This window comes from Ursus arctos, unplaced genomic scaffold, assembly GCF_023065955.2.
Source record: "Ursus arctos isolate Adak ecotype North America unplaced genomic scaffold, UrsArc2.0 scaffold_12, whole genome shotgun sequence".
NCBI lineage: Eukaryota > Metazoa > Chordata > Mammalia > Carnivora > Ursidae > Ursus > Ursus arctos.
In genome coordinates, this window is record NW_026622786.1 from 48,815,124 (window position 1) to 48,832,460 (window position 17,337).

Below are 17,337 nucleotides of genomic sequence, written 5' to 3' on the forward strand. Positions count from 1 at the left end.
TCCCTTTTGCCTATAACTGTTATCCCATGCCTATTCCACAATTGTATTTTGGAAGCAAATGAACTGTTTTCTATTTTCACAGGTCTACAGATGGAGAGGAGCTTTGCTCCAGGATGGATTATACCGGGAACTTCACCCATGCTTAATTTAGATGCTTTAGATGATGAAATTTGGGACTTCTGAGCAGATGAGATTTAGATGAGATTTTGTACTTGAGTCAACGGTGTAATGGATGAGACTTCTGGGTTGGGGTGGGTGCATTTTCATGTGGGTCAGACATGAATCTTTGGGAACAGAGGCCAGACCATGGTGGCCTGAATAACAGACTTCCAATGATGCCCATGTCCTGATCTCCAGAACCTGTGAATATATTACCTTACATGGTAAAAGAGAATTTGCTGATATGATTAACTTAAGGCTCTCGAGACAAAGAGATTATCCTGGATTATTTGGGGGTTCCAATGTAATCACAAAGCTTCCTATAAGAAGGAAGCAGGAGGGTCAGAGAAGGCAGAGAAAGAAATGTAATAATAAAAGCAGTCAGAGTAGAAGATGTACTGTCTGATACAGAGAATGAAGTGATATGAGAAAGGGGCCACTAGTGGAGGAATGTAGGCAGCCTCTAGAAGCTGGAAAAGGCAAGGCACAGATTCTCCCATGAATCCTGGAAGGAACAGAGCCATGATGATACACTGATTTTAAGATATCCGACATCCAGAGCTGTAAGATAATAAATTCATATTGTTTTAAGTCACTAAGGTTTGTGGTCATTTGTTACAATTGAGCAATAGGAAAGGGATACAGGTATATGCCTCCTCCTGGAATGCTGGGTTAAAAGTAAAACACTTTAATTATAATTTCTATCCTGACTCTCCCTATGTTGCCGTTTCCCTCATGTCATGTACTGATGGAACGGCCACAGGCATTTTGGGGAGCTGGATACAAGGAAGTTGCATGGGAATATAGATTTCGTGGAATGTATTTATATGATTTGCAATCTTTTTTTTTTTTTTAAAGATTTTATTTATTTATGTGACAGAGAGACAGCCAGCGAGAGAGGGAACACAGCAGGGGGAGTGGGAGAGGAAGAAGCAGGCTCCTAGTGGAGGAGCCCGATGTGGGACTCGATCCCGGCAGGCCAGGATAACGCCCTGAGCCGAAGGCAGACGCTTTAATGACTGCGCTACCCAGGCGCCCCTATGATTTGCAATCTTGTTTGCATATAGTTAACTTGTTGCTAACCATTGAGGGTAGAAAAGACTTCCAGTAGTACTCCTGCCCATTGTGCAAACTCCCTTGACCATCATAACACGAAAGTGCGGGGCCAGAAGACATACTGAACACGAAAGTTCCCTTTGGTTTCCAGCACCAGAAGTATGAGAAAAGGAGGAGAAACAGGCTTGAAATGTATGGAGTTAGAGGTTTTTCCCAAATTTGGCAACAATCCTAAAATTTTATAAGACATACCAGTGAAAAATTTTAAAGCTGAAATGAATGTTTCTGAACTATCAGTAATAGAAATTATGCTAAAGATTGGATTCTTTTCTATTACCTTCATAGAAAATGATATTATAAGATATATGTCATGTGAAGGCTGTCAAAGAGCATGAAGCCAAAGCATAGGGAGAGAAAGAGCATAATAGATGTGTGTTATTTTGTTATTTTCCTGGCCTTAATGATGTTTACAGCATTTGCGAGCTTTTCAAAATCGTATTTTATTAACTTCAAATTGTAATTTAGAATTCATAATTTCTTTTTCTATCTTAAGTAAGCATTTCACTTTTGTAATTAATTACATATTCCTAATTTTTGTATTACTTATTGAAAGGGCGTATCCCGAGTTTACAAATTCAGATCCTACTTCTGGCTGTACCTTTCAAATTTACCCAGAAATCAACTCCTTACACCACCTCCACTGCTACTACCTCAATCTAGGACACTATTATTTCTTGCCTGTATTATTGCAATAACTTTCTAACTGGGCTCTTTGACTTCACCTTGCTCCACTTTCCACTTATTCTCAACATAGCAGTCAAAGTGATCCCATGTAATGTAATGTAATGTAATGTAATGTAATGATTCATGTAAGACATAATGTAGCATGTACTGTAATATAAAGCAATGTGATGTAATATAATTTAATATGTCAGACCACAGGTTCTTCTTGTTCAAAACCTTCCAAAGGGCTTCCATTTTACTCAGAGTAAGATGCAAAATCTTCAAAATTTCTTACAGGGTTCTATCTATTTACCTTTATTTTTCTAACTTATTCTATTCCATCCATTTTAGTCTTCTTGCTGTTCACATGTAAGTTTTGCTCTCATCTCAGGTGTTTATAATTCCTGTTTCCTTACTATTTCTACCCAGATATTTGCATGGTTCACTCTTTCATCTACTTGAGGTTTTTACTAAAATGTCACCTGTTGAGTGAAGCTTCCCTAGCTACCCTAACTAGTTGCCCCAACTAGTTACATAAACACACAACTCTATCCATCCCCCTTCCTTTATGTTTCTTCTTGATATTTTTGTTGTCTTTTAGTTTTGGTTTGTTGTGAACTGGAAATCAAATACATTTTTTTCTATTAATTCAATTTCAGATCATATGTCCAAATATTACCATTTCAGCACATAAGGGAGGAAGAAGTAAAGTTTAGTTTGATTATTTTAAATACAGTCTTTATTATTTTTTGGGTGATTCACAATCCCTATTCACAACTCAAGAATAAACTCTTGGGTTTACTCCATGATTGCATAATACTTCTGTTTTCTTTGTAAAGCCTTAATTATAAATGTATACTCTTACTTAATGTAGTTTACCCCAGTTCAACTAGGGAATATTTCTTTTTTCTTTAATTTCTCTGGTAGCAACTGTTGACAGGGACACCAGGATACTTGACTACATTGAGATATGTGCCATTCTTAGAAAAATCTATTTATGGAAAGGCAAACAGAGCTAATTAATTTCATTCATGGTACCTAATCATGATATTGCAGTAATGAGAAATGGCAATGAAGAAAAAACTGCTTCCTTTAAAAATAGGCAAAGATGACTTATTTTATTGCTAGGGAAGGGAAAGTTTGAAAGCATGGAAATGAGTTTCTTTATTTGCATGTTTGACATTGGAGTTTGCTTATTAAAGCCCTAGGTCAACAGATGTGGTATTTACAAAAGTGGAGACCCCAATTTGGTCATCTTATGAAAAAAAGGCTCCACAATTATTTTCAGTCAGAAAATACATTTTAATTGAATGATTCATCAAGGATTCCTTTCAAATTCCAGAGTTAGTGGAAATACAGTTTTATTTACTTATTGATCACAGTGGCAAATTGGGTACTTTAGAGTTTCATAGAGAAACTCATTTGGAAGTTTGTCTCAAAGTGAATTGAAATTGATTTCTTAAAGGATATCTAATTGTAGAATGATCGCTTTTCAGGTAAACTAAAGTATTTCCTCCACCTCTATTATTGTTTAGTTTGAATTAAAAATTTCCAATTTATATAGGCATGATTCTGATGATGAGAATTGACTGAACTGTTCACTTTAAAATCAAATGATTCATTCATTCACTCAAAAACATTATCAAGTGCCAGTTGGGGACATGGTGCTCAGCTAAGTACAGGGAAAGCTATCTGGAGGAAATGATGCCAAAATGGAGTCCACAAAAGTAAATATTTGTTTTATTTTATTTATTTATTATCATTATTTTTTTTACATTTGTTTTATTTTAAATGCGTAAGCTCTTGCCTTTCAGCAGGGGGCCCACTTTTCTAAATTCTACTTTGCAATCCTGAGGTTAACAACATTTCTATTTTAACAGGAGACTCTGTGTCAGGCACTGACAATTGGGTGGACTGGAGAGAGACTGGGAGGCTAGAGGAAGAGGATGGGGCTTCTCCTTCTATTTAATTTTAGCATCTCAACAGCAACACTTGTCTCTGTGGTGACACTAAGCTTCAGGAACAGCAGTCCTTGGTCTGTAGTTTTCCCACACCCAGAATCAGGCTTATCAAGGCCCCTTGGAGACACCAGTACCAGCCTCTTTACAGGTCTGAGTCCCATACATCACGTTCTTCCATTTGATTCCTACGCTAGAGGTGCTAGCTGTTTCCTACAGTTATCTCCTCTGTGATCCCTCAGTGTCGCCTCTCTGTCCTTTCAGTTTTCCAACACATGAGTAACTGTTCTTTGTATTAAATTTCCTTTGTTAAACAATTGATGTAGTTTCCACCCTGACTGGGCTTCGACTGATGCAAAAATTGATGTGCTTCTAATAATTTTTAAAAAATGTTTCATTTCTCAAGTTTCTTTTGATATATTAATAACCTTTGGCAATGCCTGTGATGTACACCTAAATCAATGTCCTCAGTAATTTTACAAAAGCAGGAGATGGACTAGTTAATAATTAGGATGTCTCAAATATTTTCCCTAAAAATAGTTACAGGATTGCAAATTGTATTTTATTATTTTGTTCTTTTCTATAAGCTTAATCTGAAAAAATAATTGACAAAACTTGATTAGTAGGTATGGCAAACCTATGCTGTAATTACTTATGAAGGAAATTGCTAGATATGCAAATATAGTGCTTGCCTCAGGTATACATGCATCCTAGCTAATTAAAAATGAGCACAGCTTGGGCAAACTAAGGAGGCAAAGCCAATGGCAGCTATGCTTTTAATAGAATGAGTTTAGTTTAACTCAAGTCAACTTAAATTACAAGTTAAATCATTAGCTAAAGTCCTTGATTATTTCAAATTTCTATGAAACACATTTGTATTATTTTTATAGCCCAAATAAATAGTCCATTGTAGGAGCCAAGGGGAGATAGCCCAAAATGTACCACTTTGGCATATTGATTATTTCAAACTGAAAGTTACTTAAGTGTTAAAAACACTCTGATGCCTTTTTGTCTCTAGAAACCAGGAGATAAATCTTCCATGTGAAAGGTACTCTCCCTGCACCGGGTGGTAGAGACAGTCTTATCAGAGGCAGAGAACTCAGAGCCAAGAAAGCTGTATAAACAAAGCTTGTATTTTTGCTAATTTACTATTTCGGCCTAACTCGAATTCTGTTTAGAATTCCTTACTAACTGAAACCCCCAAACATAAGTTTCCTTTGTCTTGCCAATTTCATACAAATGTATTGTCTTTTTGTCTAAAAAGCATTAAAACTGCCTGCCTTGGTCATTTCTCTGGGTCTCAATTTCATTATTGGGACTCCATACACAGTCAATTAAACTTTTATTTTCTCCTGTTAATCTTTCTGATGTCAAATTAATTCTTAGAGCAGCTGGAAGAATCTTGAAGGCTACAGTAAAATCTTTCCACCCCAATATTATACAACTATTGGCATTTCTTTTCAGTGTCTCAATTCTTTATTTGTCTATTTGAAATTTATATTTAACCCTACAAATAAAGTGATAAAAAATCAATAAAAGTAATTCACTTTGAATATTGATATTAGAAATTCTTCCTTACAGTGAACTGTAGCCTTACTAAGCATTCAAAATGGTGATTTGCAGAGTGCAGAATATTTTTTAAGCTTTTCTAAGAAGTTTTATGGGATATCAATCCTCTAATAGAGTTCATGGATGGCTGAATTTATGAAATATTTTTATAAAGACTGCTTGACATACTGTCTCAAATATTAGATAATTAGAATGATACTGCTCATTTCCTGATTAATTCCCTAGACTTTAAATACAATCAATCTTTGCATTGTCTTTTAAAAAATTAGTTTTTTATCACATAAAATATATATATATGTTATGTATATATTTTACTCTTTAAATTTTTTTTTTACTATAATTTAGGTGTTTGTTTTTAAAAATTCATGTTGTGTTCTTTAATCCAGAATGAGTGGCCCATAATTTAGAAATGTTTCTGTCAGTAATTGGTACATTAAATAGTTCAAAGAGTTGACAATACTCTTAAAATCATCTGACTATCATACCTCAAATTCTGGAAAATTAATACTGGATAATTTTTGATAGAGAGACAGAAAGACTTTCTTTAAGGAGATGAACTCTTTAAATTACTCCTTATCTGGTTACTTTTCCAAATAAAGATCTTACAAAATAATTATTAAAATAGCATTTAAAAATCACTTATGATATCATACTCATATTCATATTTAGTCCAAATTCCAGAGGAAGATACAGAACACATGGATAAAAGGAAACATTTGAGGAAATAAGGACTGATAATTTTCTAAAATTGATGAAAAACATAAACCCACAGGTAAAGAAAGCACACAAGAATAATGTATAAAAATCAAACACATGAGCATAGATTGTTTTTAAAATCCCAGAAAAGATTAAGCTGAAGGCAATTTATATATTATGTTGCATTTCTTTCAGGGATGCAAAAGCAGTTTTACATTAGAAATCCTCTATATAAAAAAATTTAAAAGGCATGGGAGAAGATATTTGCAAGTGACATATCCAGTAAAGGGTTAGTATCCAAAGTATATAAAGAACTAATGCAACTCAACACCCAAAAAACAAATAATCCAATTAAAAAATGGGCAGAGGACCTGAATAGACATTTTTCCAAAGAAGACATTCAGATGGCCAAGAGACACATGAAAAGATGCTCAACATCACTCATCATCAGGCAAATGCAAATGAAAACCACTACGAGCTATCACCTTACACCTGTCAGAATGGCTAAAATCAAAAACACAGAAAACAACAAGTGTTGGTGAGGATGTGGGGAAAAAGGAACCCTCTTACACTGTTGGTGGGAATGCAAACTGGTGCAGCCACTCTGGAAAACAATATGGAGGTTCTTCAAAAGTTAAAAATAGAACTACCCTATGATCCAGCAATCGCACTACTGGATATTTACCCCCAAAACACAAAAACACTAATTCAGGTACTTGCACCCCTATATTTATTGCAGCATTATGTACAATAGCCAAATTATGGAAGCAGCCCGTGTCCATTGATAGATGAATGGATAAAGAAGATGAGGTATATGCATATGGAATATTATTCAGCCATAAAAATGGATGAAGTCTTGCCATATGCAACAACATGGATGAAGCTGGAGAGTTAATGCTAAGTGAAATAAGCCAGTCAGAGAAAGACAAATATCACATGATCTCACTCATATGTGGAATTTACGAAACAAAACAAATGAGCAAAGGGGACAAAAAGAGAGATAAACCAAGAAACAGACCCTTAACTATAGAGAACAAAAAGTGATGGTTGCCGGGGGGGGGGGGGGGGGGGGGGGGAGGACAGAGGGGATGGGTGAAATAAATGATGGGCATTAAAGAGCACACTTATCATGGTGAGTGCTGACTAATGTCTAGAACTCTTGAATCACCGTATTGTACACTTGAAACTAGTAGAATATTGTATGTTAACTATACTGGAACTAAAATAAAAAAACTTAATGAAAATAATAAAATAATACATATTTAATAATCTTTAAAAAATCCTCTATATAATTTATAGCACTAACAGATGAAAAAGAAAAAATGTTATCATCAGAAAAAAATTGTTATAGAGTTTGGCACTTCTCATGATAAATTTTCTCAGTAATCTAGAAATAGAAAGGTATATTCTGAACTCAATAAAGAGTATCTATGCAAAACTTACAGTAAAAAATATTCTTAATAACAAAACATCAAATGCATTCCTATTAATATCAGAAATCAGACAGTAACATTTGCTTCTATTCAACTACTCTCAGATTATTTGAGTACTTACACAGAAATCTCTAACCTATAGACAAATTATTTATATTAATAAGACGGTTTAGCCAGTAGCTAAACATAAATTTAAAAAATCAAGTGGATTACTGTATACCTACAATAAAACACTGGAGATTATAACTTTTGAAAATGTACATTTATAACTACAACAAAATGATTAAGTACTTAGAAATAAACTAAAAACGTGTAAAACCTTTTTTGAAGAAAATTATAAAACTTCACTGAACGATATTAAAATGGACAAATAAATGGAGATACATCATGCATAGATTCAATATCACAAAAATATCAATTCACCATAAATCAATGAAAATTAATTTATATAATCAACGCATTTTTAAATTTTTAACATATAATGTATTATTTGTTTCAGGGGTACAGGTGTGTGATTCACCAGTCTACACAACACACAGCGCTCACTACAACACATACCCTCCCCAATGTCCATCACCCAGCCACCCCATCCCTCCCACCTCCCTACACTGCAGCAACCCTCAGTTTGTTTCCTGAGATTAAGAGTCTCTTATGGTTTGTCTCCCTCTCTGGTTTCACCTTGTTTCATTTTTTTGCCCTCTTCCCTATGATCCTCTGCCTTAGAATCAATGCATTTCTAATAAAATCCCAAAGACATTATTCCCTAGTTTACCAAGGAACTTGATAAACTAATTCTAAAATTTATACAAAAACTAAATGTCTAGATGCCTAAGTTGTACAGATTTATTCTATCAGATATCAAAAACATTGTTTGTGCTACTTAAGATGGTTTGGTTTTGTTACCCAGATCATAAACTAACCAATGAAGAAGGTAACCTATGAATATATGGAAATCATATTTTCTTAAGAGGTCACACTCATTCAGGGGGAAAGGTAGGACTGCTTATAAATGTTGCTTGGAAAACTATCTTTTCAGAAAAAAAAATACATTCAATGTAAAATAATTAAGCCCAGATGCAAATACACCTGACTCTAAATAATAAAACCTTCAAGCTTTTAGAAGAAAACATATGAAAAGATCTATTTACTTTGGGGACTCAAGAACTTCTTAAGTAAGACACAAAATATGCTAGGCATAAAAAAATTATGCATTTTATTACATTATAATTAAGAACCTCAGGTCATCAAGAGACACCAAGAAGAAAGTAAAAAGAAAACTGCAGAGACTGGAAGGAGGTATCTGTAGCACATAAAACCAACAGGAGATTAACATCTAGAATATATAATAGATCCCAGCACGTCTACAAGAAAAAGACATTCAATAGATAAATGAGCAGAAATACACAAACAGGCATTTCACAGAAGAGGAAGCACAAACTGCCACCTACATATGGAAAAAGCACCAATCTCATGAGGGCTCGGGGATAGGCAGATTCAGATCATAATGAGATGCCACTGTCAGCCATTATACTGGAAAAAATATGAAGTCTGACATTATCAAGTGTAGACGAAGATGTGGATTGGGGGCTGCTGGTAAACGAGTGCAACTATTTTGAGAAAAACCACACATAATTTTTCAAGTTGGGAATATGTACACAATTAATGACTGGGAAATTCTACTTCTAAACATATGCCTTAGGAAAATCCTTGCACATGTGCACTTACAGAAATATTCATAGTAGCAATGTCATAAAACACTGGACAAAGATGATTGTGAAGAAAAGCGTAAATAAGTTGTAGTATAGTCATATTTTTAGAAAGCCTGAGAACAGCAAAGTGAAACAGTGTAATATTTAGACATACATACAAATGTAGGGTATGTTAAACATAATTCAGGATTGTACTTGTCTCTGGGAATGAGGCAGAGCTAGGTAAGAGCCTACAGGTAGCTGTACAGGACTGGTGGTGATACTCTAGTTCACGAAAATATGGCGGGTTCACAGGGATGCATTTTATTATGTTTTGTAACTTAAACATATACTACATATATTGTCTTATATGTATCACATTTGATATAACAAAACTTCAAGCCTCTCTGATTTTATTATTTTCTCTTAAGTTTGAATTTCAATTCACTACTTATTTTTTGGGGCTATTATTTGACAAGTCTTCCTAATTCGGCTGCAGAGAAAGCTTCTAACTCATACTGTTTGTAAAGAATTTATTTGAATTTGATCATCATGCATTAATATAAAATAGAATGCACACTGCAATTCCAATTTGGTAAACAGAACTATCTCTGCAAAAACACATACACCAGTACGTATTATGTTGCAGTTACAGTGCAATTTCAAATCTCACTTCTCTGACCTCCCTCCACTCGAATAGCAGAAGATCAAGAAATTAGGTCTTTCCTGGGATCCCCTTCCCCAGTTATTCCTTTTAGGAGTGGCTTTGTGGCAGGGAGGGGAGTAGAGACCAGGGAACCTCCCACATAACAGGACATGTTGCTCCAGTGACCACCATTCTCTCTGTTTTCTGTGTCACTCACGCTGCAGTCGGCAGATTGCAGGCCTTGCCTGCCTTCCTGCATTCTGTTGCCACGCTCTGAACCAAGCACAGACCACTTTGCAGTCTGCTCTTTGCCTCCTCCGGGCTCAGCTCTTTTCTCTTTCTGGTTTGCAAAGAAGCTTTTGTAGAGCAGGGAGGGTCAGAGAGAGAAGCAGACTCCCTGCTGGGTGGGGAGCCCTATCAGGGATTTGATCCTGGGACTCCAGGCTCATGACCTGAGCAGAAGGCAGTCACTTAACCAAATGAGCCACCCAGGAGCCTTTAGAGCTGGCTCTTGAAGGTTCCCATAGCAGAGTTTTTGGGGGCTCTGAGTGACACTTTTCTTATTACCGTGGCCCCTCCTTCAATACAGGGACGGGAGAGGGAAGAAATGAGAGGCTAGGAGCTGAAAGCTGGGGCTTGGTTAGGGGGATGGTCATAGGCCCTCACATTGTTTCTGGATCAATCGATCCCATCTTCCTCCAGGCTCTGCTGCTCGGTCTGCTTCCTTTGCCAGTACTTTCACTCATGGTAATTTGCTTTCCGGGCCTTTGTTATTTCCACTACCAGTGCAGGATGAATAGGACTCTTAGTTCTATTGGATAGATCTATATACACCTAAAATATATACCTATCATAGGGCTCCCGGGCCCCAGGGCAATCACTGAGTCTGTTTTAGTGTCCCTGACCATTCTGTGACTTTGGGAAGCTTATGATTTGTCTGCAACAGTTAGTCGGCTGTCTACCTAGAGTATATAGAGGAATTGTAAGAACTGATGTTACCCAACCCATCAACCTAATATATCCCATCTCTGACCTGGCCCCAGAAAATACTCACTTGATCTAATTAAAAAGAAAATGATGGTGGCAGGGGAAGAATATACCAAAAGCACTGATAATGGTTATACAAGGGGATGAGATCATGGATGACTTTTACTATAATTTTTACAATTCTTTTAACTTTTTAAATAAAAAAATGGACATTTGCTAATTTTATATTAACAAAAATAAGCCAGGAAAGAAACAACAATATAAAAAAACCTTTGAGAATTCATTATGTTCTCAGAACTTTTCCCAGTATTTTCCGGGGATTACTGCTCTTAGAAATGTAAAATAATTCTTTCTGTTTAGAATCTTTCATTATGACAAAGGCAGCCTTAAGTAGATCTTTCTACTTCAAACCTAATTTAAGATATTTACATTGAGTCTCAAGCAAGCAAATTTCTGCTCTTTTTATTAGACTTTCACAGTGTAAGGTTTTGTTTCTTTTTTTTAACTTATTATCATCTTCTCTCCATATCTGTCTCTTCAGAATGTCACACAAAATGAATTCTGACAGTAATCTCCTAGGTGTCAATACCTAGCTACAGAATGGAACTTATCCCCTTTCCTACACATGACATTGTCTCCAGAGGCCTCTTATCAAAGCAAATTCTCTTATTTTCTCATTAAAAGTTGTTACTTTCAGAGAAACAACAGCTAGTCCCACACATATGACTAATAAAAGCCAGACATCTGATTAAAAGGGAATGACAGAAATGTGAAATTCCATAATTATACTCCCCAACCCTCCTTCCTGCTGCCAATGCCAAGTAACTCAGTATTATCGATAAGTGGTCCAGGGACAAATGAAAGACTTTTTTTTTTTTTTTTTTTTTTTAGAGAGAGACTTGCTTTGTGACTAGCATGGACTACTGGGAATTCAAAAATTAAAAAAAAAAAAATTTCTCCTCAATGATGATTTCTTAGATACCACAAAGCATAAGTTAAAATAATATGTTTTTTAAGTGTATTTTTACTATATCTACTTTCAAAAACATATAAATATACCCTATTCATCTTTTTGGTCCAAATATTTATAGATTTGATTTCTAAAGTCATATACCTGACAGAATTGAAATTCATAGATACATATATTGAGTGTTTATTATAGATTCTCTTGCATGGAATATTCCCCAAAAGCCTACGAGACAGATGGCTTTTATACTGTTATTTTCTTGAAAAGAACACTGAGGATAGAGAGTGAGTTACAGACCCAAAGGTACCCGGCTAGCCAGTGATGGAATTGAGAGTCAAATCTCAGTTGTCTGTATCCACAATCCATGTTCTTTCAACCACTAGACCTAGCTACACCTCTTCATGGAAGCCTGGACAGACTGTAACTTCTTAACAATTGACTTTTAAACTCCCAGTATAAAACAGTTTTGCTATGGCTATTTCTTACCCTTATCAATCTATCTACCTACATTATTAATAACTATCTACTTTAGGGGCGCCTGGGTGGCACAGCGGTTAAGCGTCTGCCTTCGGCTCAGGGCGTGATCCCGGCGTTATGGGATCGAGCCCCACATCAGGCTCCTCGGCTATGAGCCTGCTTCTTCCTCTCCCACTCCCCCTGCTTGTGTTCCCTCTCTCGCTGGCTGTCTCTATCTCTGTCAAATAAATAAATAAAATCTTTTTAAAAAAAACTATCTACTTTAATAAAGGTACATTAGATAGTGTACTGAGTCATTTTGCCCCCCATATCTGTACTGAGGCCACCTTGCAAACTGCCCTATAACAAAGTTGAGAGCATCCAAAACAGGGCAAACTTGGTACTGTGATGTAGCCAGAGGGAGGCTCTGAAGTTTATTTTGACTGGGCCTCTTTCGGTTCACACATCATGTGGACTCTCAGAGCCTGCACGTGGGCTATAGGGCTACTATTGGTATTAAGGCTAGTGAGGTACCTTCACAACAGAAACTTGGGATGGATTTACAAGACTGATGCTGGCAGGGAGACGGGATAGAGACTTATATATCTAACAGCCAATGACAGCTGAGTGGTAGCAATGCAAGCAGCGGGGAGCTGGCCAGTGCTCACAGGGAGTAGTACCTGAGCCCAAAGAACTGACCATGGCTTCAAAACTCCAGATTTAACACAAGGGGCAGGATCAGCTGCAGACAACAGGCCAGAGGCCAGCATGTCTGCCAGCACACTTCCGAAAACCAGCCTGAGACCAGGGAGTCCCTTCTCTTCAGAAAGATGTATAGCCTCCTTTGCACATGTCCAAATTCCATGTAATGAAGAGAGGCAGGGGAAGGTGTGAAGATACATGACAGACAGAATTGGTATGCAAGGGAGATGAACACAACCCAAACGGATCTTGTAACCTCTTAAATCAGACTACGCTTTTAATTGCAGAAGAACAAATGTCAGCTTTTACCTTCAATAAACTGTTGATAGAGGCTGTAATAATGGCCAGATTAGTTATGGTCAAAGTCAATAAGTTAATTTCCTTACACATTCAAGACAAAATGTGGATTATACACTGGCATTTACTGAGAATCCTTTTTTTTTCCAGGCCCTGTACATGCATTATCTCATTTAATTCCCACACAAGTCCTGTAAAGGAGGAGCCATTATAATTTCCATTTTAGAGAAATTGAAAAAGAGGCTTAGAGAGGTTAAGTAATTTGCCCAAGGTCACATTGTTAGCAACACAGCTGGGAGAGAATAGTTGATTACTTAATTAAATGTTTTAATTTAAAAGTAGGTAAAATACATTTTAGATGAATTGCATTTTTGAAATTTGAAGACGTTCAAGTGGAGACTTCTGAATTAGAGAGAGTCTGCTTATGAAGGACTATGTGCTTTCTAATTTGCATTTGAGATTTTGGTCTACAGGCAAATTTAAAAAAAAAACATAAGCCTGAAAGGAGCAGTCAGAATTCTGTCAACTTTGGTGGCAGCAAGATGGTAATATGTGTAATTGGAAATAGAAGACTATTAACCCCTCCTCTCCACTAAGCATCCTCAAAGGCAGAAGCCTTCAAGGTATGAACTTTGAGTTAATCAAGTCTTGCTTTAATTGTTGTCCAAAAACACAAAGGCTCTTTGAGCTCATTTCCATAAAGTTAACATGGCAACCTGTCAAATAAGGGTTAAATGAGATAACATATGTGACACACTGAACTTGGTGCCTGCTCATAGCTGGTGCTCAAAATTATCCATTCGCATCTGCTTACCTCCTCCTTTTCTCTCTCTCTCTCTTTCTTCTTTTTAGGGAATTTAATACTATCCAGTTCTCTGTGGTTTACTATATAGTCAAACAATCACTTTATTTCCCAGGTTTCATTTTGTTTTTATATTTAGAAACGAAAATGTGCACTTGGATAATTTAATACCTGGGGTAACAGAGACAAAAGAAACAATCTCCTGGGGTGTATTTATAAAGTTTTGAAAATGCATTCGCTTACCAGCTCACTGAATTCATTATTGCCTAGGTCAAGTCTTTCCAACTGGGCCAGTTTGTGCATTGACCTATAACAGATGGAGAAAAATACTATTGTGAGGCAGTCCATGACACATTGCTCCAAAAGACATTCCACCCACCCCCTGTCAGATTTACCTGGCTTTATAGTTCCCAGAAATGGGAATATTTTATAGATAGGAATAAACTGCAAATATATAACAATATATGCAAACTGCCACCTGCTTACCATATTTCCAAAAGCCAATCTATGGTCGGAATACAGAACTGGCTGCTTAACATAAATCTGGGAAGTTTGTTAAATATCTAAACCAGTAGGAAGTATAGGGTGGGTCCACAACACCTACATTTTTAAGAATCATCACAGATTTGGAAACCAATGGGTGAAATCAATTCTGAGCAAAGCATTTTAAAACTCCACAATATGGCTATAATTTCATCATCGATCTTGTCATTTTCTACTTCCCTAAATGAACTTTTGTTATAGACAGACTGTTGTATTCATTGTCTCCTAAAAATATTGGCTGGGCTACAGCTCTGTAAAATGGTAAAACCTTGAACAAGAGTTGGTGCCAAAGGTAGAGGTACTCTGGCCTGTGAAACATGTAATCAGCACTTCTTAAGCCATTCTCAAGTACAGCATACCATGTAAGAAAAGACAGTGTTTTTCTGAGTTCCAAGTTTTATCTTCCCACTAAGCAGACTGCTATCCTTAAGGACTGACTATACAGAAATTCTGGAGGCATCATTGACTCAAAATCTTGGAAATTTTAGTTCCTTATCTTTAAAATGGCTATGGTAATTATCTCTTAGAGTTTTTTTTGAACATTAAAATGCTACTATAATCCAGACACTGTCAGGCACTCAGAAATGCAAAAATGTGTGTACCCTTTGTTCATTCAGCCACTGTTATATTGAAAGATTATGCGCCAGGCAATCTCCTGCGGTCTGGGGTATAGCAGTAAATAAAAGGGACAAAAACTCTTGCCCAAAGGGACTTTACATTGCACTGGCAGGAGAATTACAATAAATAACAATAAATAATTAAGTATAAATACTAAAATAATTAAGTATAATAAAATAATATATTAGAAGGTTATAAGTGCTATGGAGAAAACTTCAACAGAAGAGGGAGATATGAAGAATGGATATAGGGGGATTGCAACTTTTAATAGGGAGATCCAGGCAAGGCCTTAACAAGAAAATAAAATTTGACCCAAGGCTTAAAGGAAATGAAAGAACATGCTAGTACATGGACTTTAGAGCAGGGACCTGTTGCTTGTTTAAAGACATCCTAGGAGACCGTGTGGCTAAAGCAGAGTGAGGGATGGGGGGAATAAAGAGATGATAATGAGGAGTTAGGTAATATGAGGTCTTATAGCCCAATGTTAAGATGTAGGCTTTGATTTTAACTAAGATGGTGGGTCACTAAAAGGTTTCGATCAAAGGTGTGACTGAAGTGACTTATTTTAAAAGGATATCTGTGATTGCAGGCTTGTAAATAGACTGAGAAGGACAAAAGTGGAAGGCAAGAGATCAAATAGTAGGCTAATGGAAGAAGCCAAATGAGAGGTAATGGTAGTTTGGAGCAGGGTGGTGGTAGTGAAGGTTGTGAGAAGTGGTTGGCTTCTGAACATATTTAAGATTAGAGTCAAATGTTTTGTTGCTGAAATATCTGTGGGGATTAAGAGAAAGTAGAGTCAAATATAACTGAAAGTATGTTTTGTTCTGAGCAACTACAAGGTTGAAGTTGTAATTGATGGATAAGGGAGACAGGGTAGAACAGGGTTTTGGGTAGATCAGAGATTTGGTTTTAAATGTTCTCCACCCCACCACCGTACCCTCCCCATATACAAAAAAGGTAAATATTCGAGGTGATGGATGTGTTAATTAACCAGATGGGAGGACTCCTTTCACAATACATGCATACGTCAAATAATCACCATATATACTTTGAATACCTTACATTTTATTTGTCCATTATACCTCAGTAAAATTGAAGAAGAAAAAAAAAGAAGTTGAATTTGAGGTTTCTATTGTAAAGTCAACTAGAGATGTCAAGCAGGCAGTTATACACACAAGCCTAGAGTTTAGGGAAGAAGTCCAGGCAAGAGAGATAATTTGAGCATCAGCAAAGAGACAGCATCAGGTCTCGAGAGTCTGAGATTACTAAGGGACTGAGTGTAGATGAGATAAGAATAGGTATAACATGACATGAGGATGAGACAACAAAGAAGACTGAGAAGTGACAAGAGACATTCGGAAAAAAACCAGAAGAGTGTGAAGACATGAGAATCAAGTAAAGAAAGTGTTTCAAGGTGAAGCAAGTGACAGATTGTGACACAGACTGCTGATAGATCTGAGAACTGACCACTTGATTTAACAACATGAAGATCGATAGTCACTCTGGGAAGATTAGTTTTCTGTTTTAAGCCTTTGCTAATGACATAAATATATTGATTTCTTACTATCTCTCAAGTTTTAGTGTTATCAAGATGAAAGGTATTATTCATATTAACAAGTAGCTCATAATCTTGAGAGATATAGCTAAGACTATGGGTAATTTTTACCCAGTGGAGTAAGTGTAATAGAAAATATATGTGTAGGTTTCCAAAAAGCACAGGGAAAGGTACTGAGGTACTTTCTCAGTGTTGGGAGGAAAAGGCTCCACTGACACTTCATTTTGGAGCATTAATCAGGCTATAGGATCAGAGGAGATGGCCTCTTTTTGGAGGAAATGTCAAAGGGGTGCGTTGAAAGAGTTCATGGCCCATTTCCAGAACTGTGGATTAGTAAAAACAAAAAGAAAAATAGTAAGAAATAAGAAATAATATGTAGGCAATGGCCATATCATAATGTCATCCATGTCAAGCCAGGGAGTCTGAGTTTTAGCTTGAAGGCAATGTAGATTGGAAAGATTTATCAGATATGTACGTTAGAA

At 36.3% G+C, this 17,337-nt stretch overlaps 1 protein-coding gene across 2 annotated transcripts in view; it reads right to left on the reverse strand.

The window, feature by feature from the left end:
• LRRC7 (leucine rich repeat containing 7) overlaps positions 1–17,337 on the reverse strand; it is a 508,428-nt gene that overhangs the window by 168,687 nt on the left and 322,404 nt on the right. For both annotated transcript variants that reach the window (XM_057310572.1, XM_057310571.1), the window contains exon 8: positions 14,383–14,446. In XM_057310572.1, coding sequence (XP_057166555.1) covers positions 14,383–14,446 — 64 coding nt within the window. The remainder of the gene's footprint in view (positions 1–14,382; positions 14,447–17,337) is intronic.